Below are 19,001 nucleotides of genomic sequence, written 5' to 3'. Positions count from 1 at the left end.
ATATTTATAATCGGCTATATTATTTAAAGGTTGGCTGTTTAAAAGGTAGTCAGACAAACTTGGAGTGTGCCTGCGCGTAAAAAAAGACAGTTACTGTTCACAGTAGTCAAAAACGTCTTCCTTTTATCGCACCAGAGGTGAATGCAGTCCAAATTTTGCTGAAGATTATCTGTGTCACATGGTGTTTTAATGGAACGATACAAAACAAAGTCATCCGCGTATACTCTCAATTGGCAAGTCATACTATCCGCTGTGTCTTTGAAATACGTTAAGAACATTAAAGGCCCGAACAGATCCCTGCAGGACACCAGAAGTGACCGTTGCAATGTCTGATAAGCACCCATTTACTAAGACGTGTTGCTTGCGCCCCTGAAAGTAATCTTTAATCCGTTGAAACAATTTGCTTTGTAGGCAAAGAAACGATAGATTATGGAGTAATAGGACATAGGAAACTGTGTCGAAGGCCTTTCTGATGTCTAGAAATACGCAGTCTACCTGCTCGCGGTTGTCCAAGGCAGAGAAAATGTCATTTCTGAATTCGGTTAATTGCGTTATGCATGAACGGGGTGACCTAAAACCATGTTGATACTCGGTGAAGAATTTATTGCTTTCGAGGTGTTTCTTCACGGAACTGTAAATGATATGTATGCTCCATTAATTTGCAACTAATACAAGTAAGAGAGAAAGGCCGGTAATTAGCGACACTATTCTTTGAGCCAGCTTTGTGAATAAGGATTCCATTAGCCACTTTCCACACGTCAGGAAGAGAGCTGGTTTTAAGAGACTTGTTGAACAAAATCGAAATGGCTGCAATTGGGTGACTTCAAGGCACGATTTTGACCTGTTTTTGTTTAATGCGTTATCTAAAGTTTATAAAATCAAGGTGTCGGCGTATGCGACCGCGATTTCCGTCACTTGAGACCAAAGTCGCGATGAAAATCACATCTTGTGAAACAGGCGTTTCACATACTTGAAATGTTGGGATCGTTTTAATTTTCAATTCTGTCAATCAGCTATGTTCTTGTTCTTGTACTGCGTTACCGCGTTACTTCGTCACATGTGCGAACTGAGTGCTGTGTTCTTTGAATTTAAATATGAGAGTTCTCGTTCCCTCTTATCGTTGTTTATTTTGTTCCTGAAATGCTAGTCTACCAACTCCCTCCGGAATCGTAAACAAGAAGCAATGTTAAAATGAAATGCAATTTCTTCCTAAAGAACAAGCAATTACAAGTGCAATTTAAATGGTTTCCTCCAATAAAGCAAATCTTCGTCGGTTTTACTATACGCGGCTTAAGTGTGTTAAAAATTGAAAAAAAAACGACATTTGAAACTGTATTACGATCACTGAGAACGTTAGGAAGCATTGAGTATCTCTGCAAAAAAAAAAAAGAGAATTTGAGAAATGTGGCGAGATATTCGGCAGCCTCGTGAATTGGGCGCGCATAACGGGCAGCCGGTGCCACGCCGCACCAGGCCGGGTTCTTCCTCGACGGGGAAGAAGGTAAACGACCGTGTCCTCGCCGATTCCGTGACCTTGATTTTAGAGAGGGGGGCAGCTCTCTCGGCTCGCGCACTGAGCCGACGCTGTCCGCACCGTTCACTTCGCGTTTGCCGGCTGCGTTGTGACCGATGCCCGTGGTGATTACCTGATGGCACCGCACGCGTTACACCTGCTGCTGCTGCTCGGTGGCTGTGCAGCGCTGGCATCGGCACGTGCCGACCTCAGCTCTCGCCTACTTCCTCAGCCCGCAATGCACCAAGACCACCAGGATGCCCCAGTGCAGCGCACAAAAGCGCATCACCACCTCATCGAGAGTGAGTAGCACCTCTTCTATGCCTTAAATGCAATAGACGCCTGGCTTGGATGGTCTTGTTTGCCTACAACAAATTTATAAGTCCCGAATGCAGAGCTGGAGGGTCACCATAGTGCACGCTGCGCTACACACGGCTTCACTGAAAGCAGTAACAGGTGCCTTCTGCCAGGTTTCCAGCTCTTAACGAGGTCTTATTTGACACGCTTTGCTTTGCGAACTTAGGAAGCAAAGCGTGGCGGGCAAATTGGCTATCAATTAATGTTCCGAGAAATACTAGGCGAGATCTCTCTCACTTGCTGTTGTTGCTGTGCTCAGTGGTAGTGGCGCATACATCACTTCACATGCGGCATGGCACCTTCACACGCACTTCGTCTTTGATCTCCGTCGTGCCACGGCGATGTTGGGGTGGTGAAATTGTTCTTAAATGTCACACGCAGTCTGCCGACATGGGAACTGATTTCACTCTTAGCTAATCACAAATACGCGTGCAGTTAGAATTGCCGCTCCTCAATAGCCGATGAAATTGATTACTGCTAAATCTGTTCATCAAGATCTGCAAAATAACCCGACTGGTTTGTCCCTCAGGGACATTTACATAAAGAATCGACTACTCATATTACCGAGAATAGGTCGTTCACTGAAAGCACAAGATTACAGGTGCCATATTCTTTATATACACAATCATTTATACCCAAGACAGTGCGTGATTAGAAAGTACTGCCGTATAAAATCATCACAGTATCGCCATCTGTCATGTAGGGACATTTATTGTTTTAAAACATTGCTTGTTTTTGATTTAAGAAATTCGAGTTTTTCCTTCTCGATTCATGCTTTGCCATGATAGCTGTATGCGTAATATTGTGATAATTGTTGTGTTCATTTATTTCTTTATCAATACCATCTGTTTCATCAGGGAGCGTAACAAGAAGGGCACCGTATTAGGATAATCATTGCCTACAGGCAGTTTACCAATTGTAAAATAGAAATGAAATAAGATAAAATGTACTGCCAGTGTGTCGATGAGCTCTACCGACAGCGTCTTCCCGTGCGGCACCCGCATGTGTCCCACGAAACCCTCTCGAGCATGGCCACCACTCCTGATTGACGCAAGAAGTTAGTCTGTGCTCAGATTGCTCGTCAGCTTTTGTTGCTATCTACTGCCGGGCAACGAGCCTTGCCTTTGCATGCCAACCTTCGCCAGGTGATACAGGAACATGTTTACGTGGCTCTGCCTTCTGCCCGCGAGACTGCGGCTCCCGTTGCCTATGCCGAAGCAAACGCCCGACTCAGTAATGCTGGGGCTCTCACACGGCCACTGTGTCAGACCGTTGCGCCGTTCCCACCAGCCATGCCGCTGTATCCAGTACCTTAACGAAAGTCTAAAGGGAGTAAACGAAAGGACGCGAGACCAGCAGCAAGCTTTGGCAGTGTCTCTCAACCACAGCAGCCCAGCCAATCTCGAACTCGCACGTCTCCGGAGACTGGCGATGTGGTTGCAGCACCGAGTTCTTCACTGCAGTATACAGTATAAACGGAAGTTGAAGGTAAAGAGTTCGAGTTAAGGAAGGCCAAGAACGATCAGAAAACTATATATAATGTCACAGCAGTGCGCGACTGAGGCAGAGGAAGAAGAAGCAGAGTGGGCGCGCGTGATCTCGGGGTACTCTGCGCCAGCTGGGCCTGGCCTGTGGCTTCCTCTTGGACTTCGTTTCACCCTGTAAATAAACATCCTTCGTAACATCTTTAGTGGAAGTGCTGGGTAAATCTTGGATGATCCTGGACGACCCAGCTCTAGCAACTGAACAACGGAGTAGACGCTTGGCCGGTTTACGACCACAAGCAGCGGACATGGCCGATTCCGGTAAAGGCTATGACGACCCCATCTTCAGCGAACCAGATAGCAATCACGCAGATCAGGCTAGCTACTGGACACGGCTGCGAGAGCCACCCGCCTTTTCGGGGAAGGCGAACGAAGACGTCGACGACTGGTTGAAACATTACAACAGAGTCAGTCGCCTGAACCAGTGGTGCACTACGAAGCAGCTCGATAACCTGGTTATTTTCTGACTGGGACCGCGCTCCGCTGGTTTGAAAACCACGAGAACGTTCTGACAAGCTGGAATACTGTTGTAGAAAAATTCACCAAATTCGTCGGGGACCTTATCTCCAAGAAAAAGAAGGTTGAGCAGACGCTTTCCCGACAGCTCAATTACCTGGCGAAATTTGTACAATGTACGTAATAGGCCTATCGTCCGCGAATATATTGTTTCAGCCAGGTCCAATGAGTCGTCTATAAAACGCTGGTTCTACGCATACGTCACCCCGCACGCACGTGCTGACGCCTATTTACACGATATATAAACGATTAAGCTCACAATAATTTTCTCGGAAAAATGAAGAAAGTGTAGGCCTATAGCCCATGAATATAGTGTTTCAGCGAGGTCCAATAGGTCGTCTCTAAAGCGCTGGTTCTTCGCATACGTCACTGCTCATGCACGTGCTGATGCCTCTTTACTCGATAAATTAACGATTAAGCTCAGAATAATTTTCTTGGAAAATTGAACCATGTCTTGGTTTCTGCTGCTGCTGTCACGAGAAGGTTTAAGGACTAGTTAAGTTGCCCTTTTGCAACTTTCTTCCTTATATCCCCCATAAATTTGTATATTTATGGAAATATTTTATTCATTCATACATAGTGGCTGTTATGAAATTATGCGGAATCGTCAGTGCCACTGTGACAGACGAATAGAAAGTAGGAGATCTGCTTAAAGGAATTGCTGAAGATGTTTATAATTTTCTTATAACGAAGGAATATCTTAGTACTCCGTCTGATATGAAGAAACACTGCTGGGCGTTTGAAGCACTGAAAATGAGAAGGATTGGAACAAAGTTCGGATGCTTGGACAATGTCACTACTATTGCCAGTGTGTCCGTCCCAACCCACGATGACATCTCCCCGATGATTCGGCAAGTAGTTAAAGAAAAGCTTGAACGCCTTAAAGTTGTTGAGGACGCTCCTGTGTGCTATCAGTGTGCATTTGACGATCACTCTCGTGTGCCGCCGGTCACCTGGGCATGTCAGAGTTACCGAAAGCCTCGCACAACCTATGCTGATAGTCCGCCGAGCAGCAACTTTCTACCGCAACCGACAAGTCTAGGACGCCAGCAAGATGCGCCACAACTATTTGTTGCGCGGGCTCTTCCCTCCTACAACTAGCTTGAGAGTTCGTTTCTCCACCAATGTCACCGGTGTCACCCGCGACAAGCCGAGACTCCAGCTTTTGCTTCAGCTGCGGTGTGCCTGGACACAATGCTAGGTGTTGCCACCACCACCAGCAGCGTGCTGCACGGTTTAATTCCTATATACCCCGCGTGCCCGCTGATGAGCCCTGGCCGTAGCCCAGTTCCTTCTAACGGCTGCAGCAGGGACGCGTGAACCGCAGTGACTTTCCCGTTTCCGAGTGCATCCTCACTCCACCACCGACATGACAACGGCGCTCTCCATCACCTCGTCATCGCTCATTGTCACCGCAGCTGCTAGGAAACTAGCTGGTGCGACCGACGGGGGCAGGCCGCAATATATTCACCGTCATCAAGACCCCATTGTGCAAAATTGTTTAAAAGCAGAGTGTATGTTTTAGTTGACAAAGTGAGTGATTTTCCTTTAGTGGATATCGGTGCGTCAGTTTCTGTTATGAGCCTGTCCTTCAAAAATCGTCTTGGACAAAAAGTGGTTTTCTTGGGATTGGAGCGGTACCTATTGCGGAGTTGGCGGGAAAACGTTACGCCCACTTGGGGTCTCTTCTGTTTAAGATATGATGGGGTACGAGGCATTTAGAAGTGAATTTGCTGTACCTGCACGTACAACGCATGGCATTATTTTAGGAATTGATTTCTTGCTTGAATGGGGCGTAACTTTGGATTGTGGAAGTCGTGCGATTTCTGATCGCCGCGACGCGTGAACTTTAATGACAGATAACAACAGTGATGCCGCCGACGTTCTCTCCGTGTTCCAAGATGTGTGTTTGCGCCCTCAGACTGCAATGTTTGTACGTGTCAATACTTCTAACCCTCGTACGGGTTCTTTTTGTGGTTCAGCCGAGCCTGATTACAACAACGCGCTCAAGAAAAATGTGATAGTCTCTCGCTGCCTCGTTGTAACCACTGATGGTTGTACTCGTTTGTGGGCAGTGGTCGTTTCAACCGAATCCATAACATTGCCGCTAGGACTTAAATTGGCAAGTTTCGATGAACAAGCCATTGTCAGCGTCGGAACGGTCGAAATGTCAACTGCCACGAAAAAATTCTACCCCGATTCCCGCCATAATAATTCTGGTTACTTTAAGCGCGTTATTAACATATCACTGTCTTCTAGTGAGCAGTGTTTGCTTCGAGGAGTGCTCGCTCACTACACCGCAGTGTTTGATTTTGTTCAAGGCCAACAAGCGTGCCAAACAACACAGGCGTCTCGTATGCAACACCGCATCCATGCAGGGCAAGCGACGCCAATTCTTGAAAAGCCTTATCGTATTTCACCTTCAGAGAGAGAAGTCACCGCCGGCAGGTCGAAGAAATGTTACAGAACGGAGTCATTAAGGAATCATGTAGCCCCTGGGCGGCTACTGTGATTCTAGTCAAGAAGAAAGACAACTCATAGAGATTTAGCGTGGACTATCGCCGGCGAAACACCGTCACAAAGAAAGATGTGTACCCACCAACACGAATAGACGACGCCGTCACTGCCTCTACTCCGCGTGGGATTTCTTCTCTGTTGGCCGGGTGGCGCCGAGCAGTGCGGACGCGCTCTCAACGGCTCCGCCTACGATTGTATCCTGTTGCGGCCAAAATAAACGGACAACTCCCGAAATTGGACCAGATATACCGGAACACGTAAAGACGTCGCCAATACCATGGCTTTGGTCATTTGAATTCCGTTGTTCTGAAATTAAAGACCATCGCCTGGACTTCGACTCGCCACGCTAAAGGCTGTTTCACATGCTGCGACTGCAACGACGAAAAGCTGTGCTGTCGCACGCGTCGCAATGCGATTTTTAGAGGGCTCATTTCACATGATTGCGATTCCAACAATGCGACTGGTGCGACGCCCAGGGTTGCTTACTGCAAGGTTTTGTGGCACACGCTGCATAATTCATTTATTGTAGGGAATAAAACGTTTATACTTTAATATTATTGACTTCTCTTGATTAGAAGCAAATAATATGTACGTTTACTAATTTAAAAACGTCAGTTAAGATTTGTCTTGGAGTGCGCGACGGTGGTTTCTGTAGTTCAGTGCGACACCGCGCACGTAAACAGCTGTTCGCAGGTCGTTCAGCGGTTCTTTATTCTATGGTTCAGCGCTGTGTGTTGTCTTATCTACCTTCTGTGACCGTTTCGTTCTGACTGCGCTACAACATTCTTCAAGATGACCTATCGAAAAGTTCATATAGCCACCCTCACCGCATATGCAGTATTCTGGAATTCGGCTGTCGTGTCAGCCCAACAAGATCCTCGCGCTATCCGTGCTCGGCGTCAGCTTCTGGAGAAATGATGCGTGTATATTGCCCGTCATTGCGCATATGTTGTGCCTGCTCCTAGCAATATTCTTACGCCAAACGCAACAAGAAGCACCAACCTGAACGGCCGCGTGTGCCCCTGAACGAAGCCTCAAACGATATGTGTGATTACGACGTGGAATGAAAATTGTGTTGTGAAATTCAACCTTAGCGCTAGCCTGGTTCGTCCATCGCCGTGCTTGCGCTGCAAATATATATATAGGAGCCCTCTCTAAATATTTCTAAAGGCGCAAAAGCCGACACATCAAATGTTTCGAGCACTTACCGTCACTTTTGTAGAAACCTGTACGTTGCAACAAAGCATTCAAAAAGACACGCTTCTCGTCCACTTTGTTGTCCCGTGTCTCGCGCTGGTAGTATACTCGTAACTTCTAACAAGAAGACCATATCAATACGCGCTATTCATAATGCAGGATCGTAGGCCCACGGCAGGCACACTTGCTGTAGAATTTTTCAGCTTTCTGCTCAGCCTCGCACGCCTCTCACGGTTAGCCTGTTTTGTGGAAATAAATATTATATTATATTATTAATGTTATTAGATATTACAGTTTCTTCACTGTAATTTATAGCAATCATCCAGATTTCTTACGCTAGTCATGCATTTAACCTGTATTAGATCAACATTGTTATGACATGCTTATGGGAGTCATTTCAAACTAGATTGCTCAACCAGAGAAAGTACAAATGCAAGTCTCAATGTTTATTCCAATTTGGTCTTTCTAAACAGATTGCATTGGCAGAATTTTATGCCTGCTTGCATTTCCTGCAATTCAATGTTCAGAGCTGGAAAAACTGATTCCTTTTCTTGCTGTCGAAAGACCGCTTCAATGTCGATAGGAAGCTATAATTATTCATTTCGAAAGTGTTAAGCAATGACTATATGTCTAAACTTATCAATGTGTTTTTGTTCCACGAACATAAATAAGTTTTTTCTCTCCCTCTCATTGACAGCCATGGAATGAAACCGTTCGCTTTCATAAGTATCAGGATGCAAACATTGCGCTGGTTCTCGCTGGAAACTGCACTGGTTATGTTTGTGCCGCGCTAGTAGAAGTGCGCGAGGACGAGCGCTGCTGAATACTAAATGCTTTACACAATTTCATCGCTTGATACTAGTATCTTATCTTAAATAACGTTGTATTTTGGAGTCATAAAATTTTATTTAGTGTCGCAGCTTGGAATAAAGGTGCGTAAGCCGCCCTGGTTATGCATGCGCACTTGACAGTGAGGATCACTTTCGTTTTTTTGCATTTTCCTTTTTGACTGGCGGATAGCTAAATTGTTAACGAAATCACGCAAACGCAGAGGACTCCGCGTTTTTTAGTAGTTTGCACGCAACATTTGACAAGGAGTTGTCGCTGTTGTCGCCGTGTTGTGGAGTGGACATGAAATCCAGAAGTTCTTCAGACGCGCTCGAACTGACCCTGAGTTCGAAGCCTACCGCTGATTGAATTTTTCGCACCGATAATGAAGCTGAGGTGATTTGTGCGCTTTCACTTTCCCGAGTGTACTAAAACAAGGTTCTGAGGCTCAAATACACGCAGTTTAGCTGTCGCCAGCTACCCGCACCGAGATCGGTCCCTACCGACGCTCTGGCTTAGCGCATCCGCCCAGTCCGTCCGCACGTTAACGGCGCGCCTGGGCTCAGGAATCAACAAGAATTAATCACTGCATATTTCAGCTTTCGCATCGGTGTTCTTAAATTAACTTCTTTTTTCGTGCCAACAGTGCCAGTACAAGAAGCGATGAGCGCCGATGTGACGCGTCATAAACACAGGTATATGTGCTGTCGCCGAAGGCTGCCAGCACTAGTCTGCGCTTCTTTGGTGAAGATATGTGACTAGACAGACGTGTCGATTGAACTGCGCGACTGAACTAAGGAAACGTTGCATATCCATTGCTTGAAGAATAAGAAATTGCTATCGAAATCGGTAGGAACAGCTTATACAGCATCCCGGGTGAGTGGTTCATCTAGGACTTTTTTTCGCAGTTAAAATGCCAATCGCAAGTGAAAATCGATGTTGTGGCACTTCCAAGCATGCTACTAAACAAGGACAACAACGTTTTCTCTCTGGTACCGGCGTGAGATTTAGTTGCTGGGCGATAGCGCATCTACCATGTCTACGCGGGACCTATCTTTTCGAAACTAAAACTGCTTCTCGATTTTGACATTGCAAATTATCCACTCATGTCTACGTGCTGGCGTGCCCTAGTGATAAAGTGCCGGGCTTGGGATCTGTAGGTCCGACTATCTAATCCTGGTCTAAGCAATTTTATTTTTGCGTTTTTATTGCAATAAAACGCTCTCTATTGCTTTCTGTATTAAAAAAAATATATATATATGCGGTTGCCAGGCACCGCGTAATTAAAGCGCTAGAGCTGTATTTCGCACCAATACCCAGCGCCTCCCCGTATGCCGCGCCTGCCCAGTGCCCCAGCATCCAGCGCGCGACACTGGGCCCATAATCAGGCGTTCAACTGGACACTGGGTTTCGCAATAGGATTGTCGGTGAAGCCGCAGCGACGGCTGCAGGCGACGCAGCGAGGAGGCAGCGTGATACACCTTGTCGTCTGTTTAGATTAGTGAACGTCGCTGTGACGGAGAAGTCGCACTTTCTGCTGCAATTTGCCCGTGAGTTTATGAACTGCTGCTGACAGCTGTACACCACGACTTGCTTTGCGTCCAATGTACAAACGGCGCGCTTTCGCAGTTTGAGCGGCCGCCCACAGCCAAAACATAATTGGCACAGGCGCACGGCATCTTGTCGCATTGGCATTTACTTGGACACCGAAAACATTCTCCCAGATTTTCAGGCGTACAACCCAGGGAAGACGGCCGGCACGTTTGAGCAGTGCAAATAACCTTGACACGTTCTCACAAAGCACTAATCAATCGTTGCAGCTGCTCGGTGCACTGATGATTCGTTCTCTGGGCAAATGCTCATATGGAATAACCAGCGAGGGCACTGGAGCTTCACAAGTTTCACATCGACGCGCGCTGACACGCACACAGGCCCGTCGCTATTTAAAAGCCCATGGGGAGTTTCCAACCCCGTGACCTGAAATTCCGTGGGGAGTATAATCGGGTCATGTCGTTTTTATACTCCTTTCCTGAACTATGGGAATATAATGAAGACATGTCGTTTTCACTCCGCTGTGACGGAGGAAATGGTTGGGGCATGCGAGGCATTGGGGCTGATAAGCTGATAAAACTCCCATCTCGCCTAATTTTTGTTTACAGTGTAGGAAGTAGCGTCATAACAGTTTCTCACTGACTCATCGCCTGCGCATCGGAGTCCAGACCCAAACACGGTCGCCGAGTTCGTACCTCCTACTCGAGGTAGAGTCATCGAAGGCTGTAGTGTCAGCTATAGGTCCCATGCTGGTTTTAGATCCGCGAGCAGGCGAGCTTTCGGGCTTCCTCGGTGAGCTGGCTATAGGTGGCGACAACGCTGTTGGACAATGAAAAGCGGTCACGTGGAAAAGATTAAAAAGTCCACTTGGCCATATTCTCGCTGCAACAAATAGACGTCATGAAGCGCGCAATCAAATAGATAAAGCAAAGATTTTGAATCTTTCTAGCCCTACTTTCCTAACCATGAGGTAGGCCGGAACGGCAAGGTATTGTTATCTCGCGCGTATCCATGATGGTGATTCCGTGTCGTACGTACGTGGCAGACATTTTCGCTGGAGCTTGGCAGAAGAGAACATGTTCAAAAGAGCTCTTTCATTACGGTGAGGTGATTTATTGGCATCCCCTTTGAAACGCGGTAAAGTAGTGAAAAACTATGGCGGCTAAAACCAGTCTGAGTTAATCAGACGTGTTTTTGACTTTGACATTTTTCTGCGCGTCTCCCGCACAGAGTGGGGCCTTCCCCTGGTGGTGGCTGCTAAACACGTGGTTCCGTGGTGGATAGCGGGCACAGCGGCCGTCCTTGGCGTGCTGCTGGCACACTCGCCGCTGTCGCCGCTGCCTGTGCCACCGTTGCCGCACGCTCCCGTAGGGCGATTCCCACCCAGGCAGACCGTCATCAAGGTATGACAACCTCTGCCGATCGAATCCTCCTCACGCAAGTCTATACTTAAGGTAGCAGAAAAGAGCGACTGGACCAAGCACCCTGCTCTGCGTCTTTTGCTCTGTCTAGCCGTTCGCGCTACCCATCCAACATGAATCAGAATTTTGAGAATTTCACAAGTTACCTTATGGTACCAATCAGCACCAACTTTCCTGGTTTACTATGCTCCTTAAGAAGAAACTTCCGCTTGGGCTCGCGACCACTTCCAATCCCCCAAGTCAATGACATGTAAAATGCCGAAAAGCTTTTGAGCTCAAGTGATCTGAACCGAACTTGGTGCTTTTGGAACAGATCATTCATCCCTAGGGACAGTTGGAAACTAAATTTTCGTTTAGGGCTTGTGAGTTTTCTGAAAAATTTCCCCAAACTGGCAAGTTGCATGAAAATAGAACCAAGAAGTTTACATATCCGTGCCTCTCAACCAAAAAATATATCGAAGTTCTGTAAACTGTCTTCATTAGAAGCATACAAACAAGGAGTTGTAAGTATAAATTAACTAGCGTGATTTGTTAAAATGTTTACAATCATTTCGCAAAATCTTGGCTCGCAATTTAGTGGTATACTTTCGAGTATTCAGTAATATATATGAATTTGGTTCACTGGAGCAGTAATATTAAGTACATTTTGCGCAACAGCAATGCCGTTTTTATTGCTCAATTACAAAGTTGAGCCCATGAGTATAGTTTATTTATTGGGAAATTTTCTATGATTCGTGTAGCAACATTGATGGCCTAAATCAATAATTCACTTGTTAGAGTAACTTTATCGCGTATTTTTTTTTTTATTTTAAACTAATTTCATAAAACTTGGAGCAGCGTTCGTTGAGGAAAAGGACATCTCGATTTCAATGTGTAGGAATGGACCTCGCGTTCAATGTAGTCTAGGAACTCCCGAGCTTGAGCTGCTTTGTGTGCGTCGTAATTATATTTAGTATTTCAAGAATTTTCAAACCTTGCCTGTGCAAGATATCATCATTTTTGCCCTTGAGCTGGGTTCTTCGAAGAGGCGGACATTATTAGCACGAAACATTGAAACACCTGTTCATATAATTAAGAAAAAAATCACTATTTCTTCTAAAATATGTACTGGAGAAGAATGCGCGGCAGGCACTGCTTCGAGAAAGACGACGACAACGTTTTGGTTGGAAGCCTTGTGTCTGCGTTGCCGAAGCTCTGTGTCCTCTCGCTACGTGCTCTGCTATCTGAGCGTCTAATCAACCGAACTATAACGCATCTTAACATTTGGTGGACGTGCGGGGCCCTTCCCAAACCTGGAACTCCGCAGCCGGACGCTCCCTACCGTTTCTGATATGTCCCAGGACGCTGCGCAGCCCGATCCTCCCCTGGCATCACCTATCGTCTGCTCCGGTGCTCTCCGCCAACGAGATCCTCCGGTCTTCAGCGGCGACGACGACCATGACGTGGAGGATTGGCTCTCGTCATACGATCGCGTGAGTGCTCAGAACAAGTGCGATGACAAAGCTAAATTGACTAACGTCATCTTCTATCTTTCTCGAGTCGCGTATCTCTGGTTCCGGAATCATGAATCCATCCTTTCCACCTGAACAGCATTTACCCATTGTTTCAAAGAAGTCTTCGGTCGCCCTGCTGTGCGCAAGCTTCGCGCAGAACAACGCTTGCGTGCTCGCGCTCAGCAAAAGGGTGAAAACTTCACCAGCTACATTGAAGACGTCGTTGACCTTTGCCGGTGCATTAATCCCACCATGCCCGACTCTGAAAGGATCCAGAATGTAATGAAGGGCATAGAGGATGACGCCTTTCAAATGCTCTTGGCGAAAAATCCTCAACCGATCGACGAGGTCATTACACTGTGCCAGAGCTACGATGAGCTCCACAAACAGCGCCTTAGCACGCGCCGAGCTGTCGCGCCGGACGACACGGTTTCGGCTTTAACTGACAGTTCTGGTGCTGCTTCCGCCCACTCTTAGTTCCTCGACCAAATCAAGCAATTTGTTCGCGAAGAAGTCGCGCGCCAGATATCACTACTGCCTGCTACCTAGTCGTCTGAGTCCTCTTTGTCCCCGGAACTGCGACGCGTCATCCATGAACAAGTCAGCGACGCACTACCTCTCGCTAATCAGCCACCTTCAGTGACAGTCCCGCTCACTTACGCTGCCGTCGTCGCCAGGCTGAGGCCTCCGCCTGAAGTTGCGCATTACACGCCCACAAGCGGCTTCTACGCCTCGCCTTCTGCAGCTGCGAACTACGTGCCCAGAAGCGGCTTCTGCGCACCTCCGCAGCCCCTACGCCCAGCTCCAAACTGCGCTCCGCTACCTAGACCCCCTGTTGATAATCCCTGCTGTACCCAAGACAATCGGCCGACCTGCTTCGCGTGTGGCTTTGCCGGACATGCGGCACGGTTCTGCCGCCGGCGAGGTTGGTATCCTCCAGATACTGCGAGAGTTCAAGGGAATGCTCCTGACTCTCAGTCCCGCTATTCACCACCAGTTCCGCACTTCGCTCCTTCATCTCATGTTCCCCAAAGCTTCAACACTCGTCGGTCTCCATTTCGCCGTCGACGTTCCCTGTCCCCCATCGTCCGCCACCCTTCGGCTGTCGAGGAAAACTAAAAGGCGCAGTTCCGGAGGCAAGAACTGCGACCTCTTCGAACTGCTCAAGCCCTCGTTTATTCCCAACGAACGTCATTGAAGTTTTTGCCGAAGGTATCGCCGTTCACGCGCTTGTCGACATGGGTGCCGCAGTGTCCGTGATTGCCGACCAGCTTCGCCGTACGCTCCGAAAAGTCGCCATGCCGTTTTCTGCCATTTCGCTACGCACAGCAAGCGCTGATCCTATTGAGCCCTTATGAACATGTACCGCTAGTGTCGCCATACAAGACAGTTTATACCACATTGAATTTGTTGTTCTTCCCCGCTGCTCGCACGCCATCATCCTAAGATGGGACTTCCTCTCATCTCATCACGCTATTATTGACTGTGCCTGTGCAGAACTTGCGCTGACTTCATTCTGCGGCAGTCTTTCTGAAGATTTGCCTCTACCTTCTGCTCGAGTGTTCGTTGCCACCACCACTGATATCCCTCCTTTCTCTTCCGCCCTTGTACCCGTTTCCTGTGCTGCTTTCTACGATTCCACAGTTCTTTTCAAGCCATCTCAACTTGCTGCACGCTGTCATCCCTTCTTGCTTCCCTTTGCTCTCCTTCCCTTTCGCCAGGGCTCCAGTGCACTTTACGTTTCGAATCCGTTTTCGTGTCCATCAAGCTTACATCATGACGAGTGCGTTGGTTTTGCTGATGAATTCGACACAAGCTCTGTCTACGATGTACCTGATGACTCGACTCCTCTTCACGTTGACGCCATGTCTCTCCCTGTTTCTGCGCCTCCGCCTGCATGTGAGCGAGAGTTTGCTCCGTCTATTGACCCCAACCTCACTCTGAGTCAGCGCACGCAGATCGTTGACCTTCTTAACCGATTTCGAGCTTCTTTCGACCTACAGAAACAATGCTTACGCCGTACCCCTACAGTTGTTTATCAGATCGACACCGGCAGCCACACGCCGCTACGCCAACGTCCATACCGTGTGTCCGCGACGGAGCGTCGTGTCATCGATGAGCACGTAGGAGACATGCTGCGACGCGGCGTGATACAGCCATCACACAGTCCTTGGGCTTCTCCGGTAGTGCTGGTCAAAAAGAAAGATGGGACAATTCGTTTTTGTGTGGACTATCGACGACACAACAAGAGAACCTGGAAAGATGTATATCCTGTTCCCCGTATCGACGACGCACTGGACTGCCTCCAAGGCGCTGAATTCTTTTCGCCCTTAGACTTACGATCAGGTTATTGGCAGGTCCCGGTGGCTGATGCAGACCGTCCGAAAACGGCATTTGTTACGCCTGATGGCTTATATGAATTTACCGTGATGCCCTTTGGCATCTGTAATACGCCTGCAACTTTTGAAATAATGATGGATAGCATACTCCGGGGCCTCAAATGGCAGACATGCCTTTGTTATCTCGATGACATTGTCATCTTTTCCCCGGACGTTTCTTCTCACCTGTCCCGACTCAAACGCGTGCTCACTTGCCTTGCCGATGCTGGACTCCAGCTCAACTTGAAGAAGTGTCGCTTCGCCGCCCGGCAGCTAGTCATCCTTGGCCACGTTGTTTCGAAAGATGGTGTGCTCCCAGATCCAACCAAACTCCAAGCCGTTGCCGAATTTCCAAGACCAAAGACCACAAAAGAACTCCGCAGCTTCATCGGATTGTGCTCCTATTTTCGACGTTTCATCCGCAACTTTGCCACCATAATAGCGCCTTTGACGCAGCTTCTCGTGAGTAACCATAACCTCTTGGGGTGGCCGCCAGCTTGCGATGCCGCATTCACGACGCTGCGACGTCTTCTAACCTCACCCCCCATACTTCGACATTTTGACCCAACCGCACCGACAGAAATACACACGGATGCCAGTGGCGTCGGCATTGGCGCTGTTCTTGCACAACGAAAAACTGGCTTCGATGAATACGTTGTTGCCTTCGCTAGCCGCGCACTCACGGAAGCGCAAGCAAACTATTCCGTTACAGAAAAAGAATGCCTGGATATCATTTGGGCCATAAATAAGTTCCGTCCTTACCTCTACGGTCCCCCGTTCGACGTCATCACGGACCACCATGCACTCTGCTGGCTGTCGTCCTTGAAAGATCCTTCAGGTCGCCTCGCTCGATGGGCGCTTCGGCTCCAAGAGTATGATATTCGAGTGCTGTACCGCTCAGGCCGTAAACATTCGGACGCGGATGCCTTGTCTCGCTCTCCAGTGTCAGGCCAGCCCAATTATCAGAAAGTACGCATATGCGAGTCCTCCCTCACCGCCACGGATATGCTTTTGGAGCAGCACAATATGGTTTGTTGCTATACTGGCTTTTCTGTCAGACCCATCAGCGCCTTCTACTGGACGTGCGTTGCGTCGCCAAGCACACCACTTCGCTGTTCATGACGGGCTCCTATACCGCCGTAACTACCTCTCGGACGGGCGCAAATGGTTACTCGTGGTTCCTCGGCATCTACGTTCGGACATATGTGCAGCGTTTCACGATGACCCGCAATGCACACATGCAGGATTGCTAAAAACGTACGCGCGCCTGCGAATTCGTTATTACTAGCGCGGGATGTACCGATTCGTCCGCCAATATGTCCGCTCCTGCCTCGCATGCCAACGCCGCAAGAATACCCCTGATGCCTTAGCTGCTCCACTGCAACCCTTGCCTTGCCCAGGACGGGCCTTTGACCGGGTCGGAGTTGATCTTTATGGGCCCCTTCCGGTACTTCAGATGGCAACCGCTGGGTGATAGTGACGATAGACCATCTCACGCGTTACGCGGAAACTTCGCCTCTGCCCAACGCATCTGCGCGGGATGTTGCCGGGTTCCTTCTGCGTAACATCATACTTCGCCATGGAGCCCCCAGAGAGTTGCTGAGCGACAGAGTCCGCGTCTTTCTGTCTGATGTTATTAGCCCCGAGATCTAACGCGAGCGGCGCTGCGAGCGCCGCTCGCGTGACGTCACGGCACGGACTCGCGCCTGTCGTCTGCTACGGTTCGGGCGTTGTCCGGGCGCCTGAGGTGTTTTCGTTTGTTCGCCCTCGTTCTCACTGCTTGCATACTTAGGGCGGTCGTCTCAAATATACTTTTAAGACGTCTTCCTTTGCGAGCATTTATTCAAAGAGCTAATTTCTTATATAACAATGCAGCTCTCAAAGGCAACGCTGCAGTGCCAGCCGAAGGAGCGCAGACCAGCCCATTGCGCGTTTTTCATGCGCGGATGGACAATCGCAAAACATAATATATAGGAATCTAGTTATGATACCATACCTGCCACGGTGCAATAGGTATGTAATAAACGCTGCCTATATATGACTTCTACAACAGTTACGTTGATTCTAATCCGCTAAAACAGGTTTGCTCACGACGAGCAGTTCATGGTATAATATAAAATTTTTGCATTTCTTCACAGAAACGCTCGGCAGTAACACGGGGACTTAACTAATACTGGAGTTTAGATTCTACAAGCGCCACTTGCTTCTTCAATTGCTTGTCAACATTAGGCAGTTCTTCACTTGTTTATATTAGGCGGCGGAAATTTGAAGTAAAGTTAATGAAGGCTTACAGATATTTACAGAATACAAATAGGAATGTACGAATATATATTCCCTTTTCCGTGCTACACGTTCAACTCACTTGAGAAATTTACTAGTGCTTGTTGCTTGAGGGATATACATGACGAATCTGTTTGGCGAACTGACACAGGCTGCTCGGCCCAATTTTTTTAGTGTAGTATGCCTGTTGGACCGCATGGCTGCAGCCAGAAAGAAGTCGAAGCGTCAATCATTAGTAGTAGGGGACATATTGAAGATATATGCTATAACATGCTGGCATGCTGGCGTCAGCATGATAAAATGCTGACGCCAATTACCAAGATTTTTTTTCCATGTAAAATGCAATGTCTCTCATAGATAAATACTAAGGGAATGTTAAGTGTTTAGCGAGGCATCATACACAACTTCGCGTGTTGAATTTGCAGACATTCTTTTTGCGCAATATTTACCGATAGACACGGCGCATATATGCATTGCAAAACCAGTAGACCCCTTTAACGCCATAGCTTGCGATATCCAAGCCGCAAAGTTTCTCGACTCACGCGCTTTTGAAGAAGAAACTGTGGTTAAGGCATGGCAGCTGAAACAAGCCGACCTATCCTTCAATACGTACGGCTCGAGCCACCCATACCCCAAGCATACACGAAGGGAATGAGCGCGCGCGCCAGCCGAGCGAGCCGGAGCGAGCGGCGTCCTGGCCGTGACGTCACTCGCGAGAGGGCGCCACTCCTAATTCTCGCCGCTAATAGAAGCCCTGCTCAAGGAATGCAACGTAATTCACCGTACTACTACTGCATACCACCCGCAAACTAATGGCATGACTGAGGGCTTTAACCGCACTCTTGGCGATATGTTAGCCATGTACGTCGCATCTGACCAAACCAATTGGGACCGAATTCTTCCCTTCGTGACGTACGCTTATAATACCGCCACACAAACCACTACAGGATTTTCCCCGTTCTTTCTTCTTTACGGACGCGAGCCTTCCTGCACAATGGACACCATCCTTCCGTGTCGCCCTGACACAACGGAGGCTACTACCCTGTCCGAAGCTGCTGCACACGTGGAAGAGTGCCGAAAGCTCGCCCGCGCATTTACTTCGGCAGATCAGCAGCGACAGAAGCACCTTCGGGATATTCCCTCCTCTCCGGCAGCCTATGCCCCTGACTCACTAGTCTGGCTGTGGGCTCCCGCTACCAGCCCTCGACTTTCACCAAAGCTTGTTTCCAAGTACCAAGGTCTCTACCGTATCGTCAGTCAAACGTCTCCTGTGAACTACTTGGTAGAACCCCTTGAGCCGCCTTCCGACAAGCGCCGCTGAAGGCGCGAAATCGTGCACGTTCAGCGGCTCAAGCCGTACTTTGATCCACCTGTGCTATCTTGCCCGTAGGTCGCCGAGACGGCTC

At 48.3% G+C, this 19,001-nt stretch overlaps 1 protein-coding gene across 2 annotated transcripts in view; it reads left to right on the top strand.

Annotated features, from left to right (window-relative positions):
- The first annotated feature begins 1,618 nt into the window (after positions 1-1,618).
- The window catches only part of LOC135908148 (uncharacterized), a 453,412-nt gene continuing 436,029 nt past the window's right edge, over positions 1,619-19,001 (top strand). For both annotated transcript variants that reach the window (XM_070532647.1, XM_065439905.2), the window contains exons 1-2: positions 1,619-1,815; positions 11,254-11,426. In XM_070532647.1, coding sequence (XP_070388748.1) covers positions 1,650-1,815; positions 11,254-11,426 — 339 coding nt within the window. In that variant the 5' untranslated portion in view covers positions 1,619-1,649. The remainder of the gene's footprint in view (positions 1,816-11,253; positions 11,427-19,001) is intronic.

The sequence above is a fragment of the Dermacentor albipictus genome, chromosome 1, assembly GCF_038994185.2.
Source record: "Dermacentor albipictus isolate Rhodes 1998 colony chromosome 1, USDA_Dalb.pri_finalv2, whole genome shotgun sequence".
NCBI lineage: Eukaryota > Metazoa > Arthropoda > Arachnida > Ixodida > Ixodidae > Dermacentor > Dermacentor albipictus.
Note: the sequence above shows the minus strand (reverse complement) of the source record. Positions and strands in the feature narration are given on the sequence as shown.